Here is a 9,342-nt window from a genome sequence, read left to right on the forward strand (position 1 = left end):
TACCTTCCAGCCGCTGCCCGCCTCTCTGTAGTACGGGAAGTTGTCACAGATCCACTGGTAGATCTCACTGAGGGTCATCCGTTTGCGCGGCGATCCGTTGATGGCGAAGGTGATGAGGCTGGCGTAGCTGTAGGGAGGTTTCCCATCCCTGTGCTGCGCAGCCTCCTCTTGGTCCAGCGTTGTTCCCGGCTCCAGGTGTACGATTTTCTTACCAGGTCCGTGCCCGTGATGGTGCCCGTGGCCGTGGTGGTGGTGGTGGTGGTGGTGCCCGTGGAGGTGGCCGTGATGGTGCCCTGCGTCCGCCTTCTGGATGGCCGCCCTCATGCTGAGCTGGGGAAGCCAGTCCATTGAAGTGAGGCTGCTCTCCAGCTCAGAGGTCATAATGCTTATTGGTTCAGGGGTCAAAAGGGAAGGTGAGCGGCTCAGCTACGTGGCGTGTGGAGGATCCCCTGTTGGCTCACTGAATGGGTTCTGTGCAGCAGTCTTGGCTCAAGCCTGGAAGAGCAGGAGGTTTGTTTACTATGCCTATTCATCTCTGTTAGCTGGAGCAGAAAGCACACTTGGCAGAGACACACAGATGATAACTTCCACATTATTTTCCACATACAGTTTAGCTTCGTAGAATGAAAAGCTAAATATTTTGGCATGTTCATTACTTGGTCTTTAACCCTGCACATAAACGGATATGACAAATCTTTCACCGAATGGGCTTAATCCATTAATTACACATTAGAAAACAAATGGGAGATTGGGTATGAATTGAGTGCCTTACTCTTCCCATTCCTTTCCATCTTTCTTTGGGCCAAAGCATCTGGGGAAGTCACCGGAGTGAAAGGTAGCGTCCTTCCCTCGTGCATGTTCACAAGTTCTTCATTTAGCCACTGCAATGGCCGCTGCTGCAACATACAAACAGAAAACCACACAAGACGGTGAGCCCAGCTCTGCCAGACAGCCTTCATAAGATATTAATATCGCACAACCGTTCAACTGGCCTCGGCATCTGTCCAACCCGATTAAAACTGTTCTCTCTTTCTCGCTCTGTGTTCTGTCTATCCGGATTGCCTCGCACTCTCGTTCCCTCCAAAGTGGAAATGGCAATTGGATCTGCGGAGTGACTAAAAGCTGGGGAATTGTTTTCACAAGTGCCTGCCAAATGGGGGGAACAGCTCGGGAGGAATTCCAACCCTCCAGAGGAGCTGAAAGGCTCGTCCCCTTTCCCTCTCTGTCTATCCCACCGTCACCACGAACCATTTTCTCATTCTCCGATTCTCGACGTGCCTCACTCTCATGTCAACTCCAAGCCCACCCCACTCGCCCCTCGGAGTCTCAGATCCCTCTCGGACGTGCGCAAACAATGAAAAAAACTCTCAGCGTTTTATTTTTTGGAAGCTATTTTTAGAGCAGCTGCACTGAACTTAAAAGCTCGTCCTGTGTTTAACAGAGTTTTTTTTTTTTTTTTTTTTTAGTCGTGGGGGCTTTTGCAAAGAGTTTGAGCGTGAATCAGAGCAAAACAATCCTTTGGTACATGCAAAGTAAAATTACTCACCAATTGTTCTGTGCTTCAGTCGGTCGGAGATTTGTCACTACTGGACTGAGAATGTCATGTAACTGTTACTCATCACAGGAGTGAAGATGTTCAGACCGCGCTCTGATTCAACAAAGGAACTTGTCCTGCTTTAGTTATTTTGGAAGATAAACGTCCTCCATTGCTGAGAGGGGCGGGCAATCTTATGAGATTTTCCAAAGGGATGCATATAGAAAGGACCACTGCCGGTGAATAGTTAACAATAGTTGGATGAATTCAACCTCGTAATGACATAGAAATCTATCTCTAAGCCTTTATCGCCATCCCATGCGGTAACCTTCGAATGTCCTTGAATAACAAAGAGCCCATTGGCCCACGCATTCTCCATTCATGCTCGCTGTATATGATCAAGGTGGAAGAACTTCAATGAGCCTGCCTAGCAAGACAAACACAAACCCTTCTGTCTCTCTTTCCACCAATCCCCCTGGAGAATCAAGAGTACCAGGATGAGAAAGAAGAAGGGAAATACCCAGCCTCTCTGAAAACCTTGCTTAATTACAAGAAGAAAAAAAAAACACATATGTTTAGCAGCAGACGCATCGAGCCAAACAAGCCAGGCAGTGGGACTAGGGGAAGGAAAGAGGAGCCGAGAGAAGAGATATGCCCAATGAGGCCCCTTGCACAACACCACCCCCATCTCCTCCTCAAGGCCCTACCACTGTGGGAGAAGCCATAGCCAACCCCCTCTTCCAAATCCCAGGAAGCCATCTTAATTAGTGCACCTTCTTTCTCTTTTTTTATTTTTTTTTTTCCCTTTCGCTGAAGGGAAGGTAGCATTGCTTGTGTTAGTGGTGGTGGGTAGGTGGGGATGGGGGTGGTGACACACAAGACACAGAACAACAAGTACTTATTTTCCCCTCATTAAAAGGAGGCTCAAGCTGCAAATCAGGCTGCCACAAGCCCCGACCTGCTGCGCTGCCGCGGCTGTTGTTGTTGAGAAGTTTGGGAGCGTGGGCTGGCTGCACGGCGGCACGGTGAAGCTTCGCACCGCTAGCCTGGTGAGGTGTTGGGATGATGAGTAATAGAAGAGAGCAGGGAGAGAGAAGAGGAGGGGCATGACTTGGCTTCTGGGGAGAGGGCCCCCGCTGGGCGGATAGACGCAACCAATTACCTAGTCGACTCAGTCAACTGGTCCCACAGTGACTGGGCTAACCTCGGCACTGTGCCTTTTGTTTTTGAAATCTGTGTGTTCCGCATCAGCTTCAGAGGCCTGCACGGTATCAGGGGAGAACAATGATCGCCGCAGAAGGCAGCTCGCAGTGCATCTCTGCTTGTCTTGGGGCTGTCGGAGTTCTATAGAAATGCATTGTATTGTACAGATTGCACGGTTACATGAAACGACTGCTTCGTACTTCACCGTACAGGTGGTTCATTCAACTCGGGTAATTGTTCATGGCGATCAGGGTGCACTGAAGTGGCTGTATGTAGAAAACAGACTCTAATTTGATCATTGCTTATTGCTGTAGCTGCATTGTATGAACAGATATGCGAGTAGAAAACAAAAATACAGTCAATCAGCATAAATCATTAAGATTTATACCACCTATAAAGTTGATAATGGTGCATAATATCATATAATATAATCACTTTTAAACCATACACCTTTCTTATATTGCCCTATTATTGTGGCAATTAAAACTGTACATAAGCACATAAGGACTTGTATTACTTCTTCTCACCAGGTTGTCCATATTGTATCCAACAAAATGTACGTATTTAATTCAAAAATGTAGTTACTGCACGCCTACAAATACAAAATGCAAACACACAACAAACCTTGAGCCTCTTGTTGATTCATAGAGGAGGATAAATTGAAAAAACCGCAATGATTGGGAAGTCATGCAAGCAATTCCAACACGTACTATAAAAAAAATGCGTGCACACACATTCAACTCTGAACTTATTCAGGAAATATTAAAAACTACATACGGACGAGATGGATTTCAAAGAGCTGCCGGCTGAATAGGAAATAAAGGTGGTGAAAGGGGGGGTGGGGGGTACTCTGGCAACGGATCATACAGAAAAGCTGGGTTTGATTAAATAGTTTGAATGGTTTTAGTGTGAATGTGCCACAGGAACACGTGTTCGCGGAGATGGATGTTTGGCTAGCATTAGCGGGTATCAGAAGAGGCTCAAATTATGGATTTAAAAGAAGAATTTTTATCTTTAACCAACACCAAAAAAGCACATAAAAAAAAGTTAACTTTCTTATTTTTGCGAGGTATTAGCTGGCACTTAAAGAAAAGATAACAAGCATTTAAAAAAAAAAATAAAGAGGAGCAAGAATTTGGACGTTTATGAACCAGACATCTTTTTATCTCCACAGAATTTAAATACATCACTCTCTGCACTGTGGATGGAGCTTTTCAGCGGCTGGGAACATTGTCCCTTTAAAAGAGTTGAGGGTACGTGTGTGATTGAATGTATTCACCCATTAGACTTTGTAGCTGTGATGCACTCACTCAGCTGTATGCATCACTAACAGCTAACAGTCCCCCGCTGCTAGCAGGCTTTTAGACTGAGAGAGGCTTTACAGTTCTGCATTTTAATAGAGAACTTTGAATGGAGTGACGGGGGATGGGTGAGGGAAGGGGGAGGAGGGAGCCAAAGGAAAGAGGCATCAAAATATTTTCAGAGGAAAATGAAGCAGTGACAAAATACCCACCCGGAGCGTGCGGAGCAGAGGGGGTTTCTGGGAAGGACTGCCTTGGCAAGGGTAAGGCTAATGTGTCAAAAGAAAGTCGGCAGGCATACTGAGCGCTGTCATGTCTAGAAGTGTGGGCCATTCAAAGGAAGGAGGAAAAGGTCCAAAAAGGAGTATTGAACGTCTTAATTACTTTCTGCTTCGGCACCAGAAAACATACCCCTGAATAGGTTCAATTATAAGATATCAAGGCAAATCAGCGGCCCTCGCGGTGGCTGTTTGCTCCTCCCTCAATGGAGCTGGGTTAAGCAATTATCGTTTGATACTGTCTGCTTATTTCTAAAGGAGACCTGGAGAGGCGTCGATGTGGCGCACTGTTTCAAAGCGAGATACATTTGCGGCCTTAGTCCTTAAAAAAAAAAAAAAAGCAAGCAAAAAAAACAGTAAACGAGTGGCGAGTGGTCAAGCAAAAATAATGTTTGAAATCGAACTTGGGTGATAATTTATCCATAACACTTCAATCAGCGGTGTGTGTGGCAAACCGACGGCCCGGCCCGTGTCAACCGAGTCAATCCAGTGGCATCTCAGATGAAACAGAACGCACCATTTCTCTCAAGTCTGAAAGAAAATCCGATTGAAAGAAAATAAATAAAAATCAGTGCGTTCTCCCACTGAATCCCCTCAAGGCCTGGAATAAAATATTTAACTCGCTAAGCCCACACAGAACATAACACCTGAAAACATCTGCCAAGGTAGAGGGAGCCGGCGACCCAGAAGACTTACCACTGCCGACGAGGAAAAAGCTATCAGAATTCGAGACTCTGACAACGGCGAAGTTAAAAAGGCATATTTTGTCATAAATAAAACATAGGAGTGCAGCATTTCGGCAAACTCCCCCAACGAGCGGTCCCAGGAGAGAGATGGGATGCTGTTTGTGAACTTGTGCTTTGCACAGTAAAGGGGGCTATAGCACTGCGTCACCACGACTCCCAACTACATTCCCACATCCAGCGCTATTCAGCGAGGACTAGTCCTCTTTAAAAATTCATTAATTTACAGCAAAAAATAGATTAAAGCGCCCAACTGCACCAACCTAAAAAGTTTGGCTTGTGAATAGCATTAATAATGGAAGCGAGCATCCAAAACCTAGAGGCCCTGGCTCGGAGGCATGGCTCGGGTTTTGTTGCGCTTTATAATGGAGGCTAATTTACATTTTTTAGAAGTATTACAGCTTTTTGATGCTTGTTTATAATTGCATTGTTTTACATGCAAATTGGCCAGCAATTGTTACTCATTAAAACATAACCAGTAGAGTACGGCACTCTGAGCCGCTGTGAGACACAAAGCTTTAAAAAAAATCAGGTTCACAGCGAAGGCTCGCCACTGAACTCCTGTCGCTGGCAGCAAAGCAAATGACAGCCCCTTAAAAGTGATCATCCCCTATCTTATCTTTTACGTCTTCCCTTTTTCAAACCCCAGCAATGCTTACCTAAGAGAATCAAAGAGGATTTTGACAAGATAAAAGGAGTTGCTGCGTTTGAATTGAAATTACGTGTACTTTCCTGGGGACATGACAAAAAATCACAGCGACTGGGAGCACTCAGAGGACTTAGAGGTACTCGAAAAGAGAGAAAGTCCGCTCTAATGCATTGTCAAATTGATCGCCTTCCCAGTCTGGTGACAGAGGACTCCGCTATGCTACAGTATACAGGTAAATCAATACCGGATTTTATACTGTGTGTAAATATAAACGCTTAGCTTATATCGGCCTGGTAATTACTTCTAATATGATTCCAATAATCACTTTAACTGAGTGATTCTTTATTGATATGACCTGAGGTGATTAAATTGACCCGATGGCCTAGTAACGTCACAGCGGGCCTGACGATTACTGAAGCAGACTGAAGGGCTCCTAGCTTCTCCCTCCATTAATATCTCCGAGCAAGCAAGGCATTTAACCAACAGCCCCAGAAGCGTTCATGAGAAGAAGACGGCTCCCAGGCATCCATCCGTGCAACAGACAGTGTGGGTGTCTGTGTTTGCTGAAAGCATATCGTCGCTTATTAAGTTTTTCATTAAGCAAACAGATCTTCCCAAGGTTAAACACAGATCCTCCGTAACGACGGCGGCAGTAGCAGCAGCGGCGGCAGTAGCAGCAACGTAAAAACAAAAAAAGGTGAACCTAGAGCCGTGTGGGTTTACAGGCGTCGACGCAGCACTTAAGACAAAAAACATTTTCTGCACAGCATGTTGAAGAGATTGGATTTTACTGATGAGCTGCGGAAAAAAAAAAAGAGACTGCTGAATGATACATGCCAACGTCGAGCATGCTGGGTTTTCCAATAACTCCAACGGTGTGAACGCAGCACAGGCACCAGGATGCAAGAATTGTTTTCCGATTCTATACGTACTTAAATACTATTTTTCAAAAAGGGGCGAATGCAAGAAAACGAAAGCGAGTGTAGTTTCTTCGCAAACATTAGCTGTTTAACTAAACTTATTTTTCAGGTCTTCAACGCGTTTTAATCGGGCGGCAAGCCTGCCCTCCGCAAAGAAAGACTGGCCGACATTACTTGCAAAGTCAAACAAAAAGAATACATTAGAAGGCGTGATGAATATGCAGAGAGACAACATAAAATTTTGACAGCCATGGCGGATTCAAAAACTGGCATATGGAGTTCATCTCTATCAAAGGGACTGAAATGCCAGTAGTGTATCCACAAATAACCCTTAATTCAACTTTCAAAAAGTCATTACTACACTCCCCTCTCAGCAACCGCATTTGCTGACATTGACGATAATTACGACGACCTTTCCGATGATAAAACACAAATCAGTAAAACATTATGAGGGACCCTTCTCTCCACGTTTCATGAGATTCCGCATTACGTTTTAATGAGGCATTTAGGGGTCTATGAGTGATCTACTGAGAAAGTCTACAATGGCAATCAGCAGCGAGTGTGGCAGCTGTTCAGCAATTAAAAAGCCAAATTACCCTCAATCAACACCATTTACAAGCACAAGTAAATCTCAGAGCAAATAATGATGAGAGAAATCTGTTCAGACAGCTCTCATCTTGATAGGAATTAGAGACGCATCCAAATCAGGAGCAGGGTGTTCTCTCAAAAAGCTTCCTCACTCTGTCGCACGCTAAAACACACACACAAACACACACACACCTCCCCTGGTCTGTGTATTCGTGCCAAGATGAAGTTGTACACTGGCCGGCTGTCCACACTGCAGAGTGATGAAAGGTAACAACCGCTTACAGTAGAAGACGGTCGCCTTTCATGGCGAGCTTATGGTCCCTCAATCGGAATCAAAGGTGCAGGAGTTTGGAGAACAGCGAATAAATCCAACCTGCGTGCACTGATGTATGAAAACGGCACCCGAGGGCAGGTTTTTTTTTTTTTTGGCAAGTTACAAAATTTAAGCCGGCGTCAAATGAACTGTTAAAGTTCACCTCATTAAAAAAATGTATTACAGCCATTTGTAGCGCTGCCTTACTAACGTTTCTGGACATTAATTTAACTTTAAATAAAATGTTAACATGAGCTCTTACACTGTAAATTTGAATTTCTCCCATCTCTATACTGTATGTCCTTTGTAAACTTGAACCTGAGAGCCTCTAGTAACAATGACACATGATATGATATATGCACTTGTGCACACACACACACACGTATATATAAATATATATATACATACATACATACATACATACACAAGACGAGACAAAACTCCACAAAAAAATTAAAAATGTAATTATAATAATGAATGCATGCATGCCAATGTCAAATTTGAAGTACCTGCTGATATAAAATAAAAGTATTTGTAATATTTTATCTTGTAATTCAAAAGTTGGTTAAGTTTAAGCCAATTAGTTTCACCAGACTCATCATCTGTCCTGTTTTTATTCCCATTATTTCCCAACAATCCTGCCAAAGGAAGGTCTTTAAACGTGTATTTGATTCCTAAATTCGTCCCCTGCTGCAGAAAGAAATAAAAAAAAATGCTAGAAGTTGGACACATCACTGTGTTTTTCCCTCTTACCACTTCCAAAGTCTTTTCGGCTGTGAACGGCACAGTCCTCTGCATATGTGCGCGTCCGGCACGACTCGCCACTCGGATAACTGTTTTCATGAAGCGCCGCTTCCTTGACAGCGTTTTACCGCCGTGTCTAAGCCCTCGTTATTAAACTTGCAGAAGTTGACTTCGTCGTGGCATAAAGACAAATGCAACCGTGCGTGCACACACGGTGACATGCAGCGAACTTGTCATGGCCTGCCGTTAAAGTAAAAAAAAAAAAAAACCGCTGGCTTTAAACTGCACTTCTTTGACCGGCACTAATTGTCACCGACCTGTAAAACGTGTGACATTCGGAAATTCTTATGCACAGACTACTCACCGTCGTAGATGAACATGAACCGGCTCAATACATGTATATATATTTTTTTTTTTGTATATACAGAAGCTCCAGACGCCAATTGAAAATCCCCCCTTTTTCGAAGACAAAAGCTCCAGCGGTGCGTTTGTTTTGCGCCGTCGCTCGGGCTGCGTGCACGGCGCTGTGCAGGCGTCAAACTGACCGCTGCCGTGGTCACCACTCGACAGTCATGACGGGAGGACTCGACACCGCTATTCGCGTTTGCGCTCAGCAACGTGAAGATCCCGGGTCTCTCTCTCTGTGTGTGTGTGCTCCGCTCGGCTGCTGAACCACCGGAACTACTTCCAACGCCAGCCGGAGCACGTTGAAGATAAATTCATGCACCACAATAGGAAAAAAAAAAAAAGAGAGAGAGAGACAGAAATGCCATCCATCCATTCAACTAGTTCCCAATTTCAGTATTAATGAGATTCTACCAGGACATGCCTACCATGATTAAGAGCAAAATAAATGTTGATTATAATATGAATAATAGAAATTAGCCTAGTGCACACTTGCCTAGCCTAGTTTATTTGTTAAATAAAAAACATATTGATCATAATCCTTATTATATAACATGTTAACTGTTTCATTAAGGGGATTAAACAATGGAGGATGCCACAAAATACAGAATTACTGTGAATAAGGGAAAATGCTTCAACGTTGCTCAATATGTGACAGGGCCAT

At 44.2% G+C, this 9,342-nt stretch overlaps 1 protein-coding gene across 2 annotated transcripts in view; it reads right to left on the reverse strand.

Moving 5' to 3' along the window:
* Positions 1-8,663, reverse strand: part of LOC311494285 (forkhead box protein J3-like) — a 62,872-nt gene extending 54,209 nt beyond the window's left edge. The window contains exons 1-3 of one of the 2 annotated variants that reach the window (XM_084553249.1): positions 8,638-8,663; positions 773-896; positions 4-495 (exon numbers count right to left, since the gene is read on the reverse strand). In XM_084553249.1, coding sequence (XP_084409375.1) covers positions 4-381 — 378 coding nt within the window. In that variant the 5' untranslated portion in view covers positions 382-495; positions 773-896; positions 8,638-8,663. Of the gene's footprint in view, positions 1-3; positions 496-772; positions 1,141-8,637 lie in introns of those variants that run through there. The other variant, XM_084553250.1, reaches the window with a different exon arrangement.
* Positions 8,664-9,342: the final 679 nt, after the last annotated feature.

This window comes from Chelon labrosus (assembly GCF_963514085.1).
Source record: "Chelon labrosus genome assembly, chromosome: 10".
Lineage (NCBI taxonomy): Eukaryota > Metazoa > Chordata > Actinopteri > Mugiliformes > Mugilidae > Chelon > Chelon labrosus.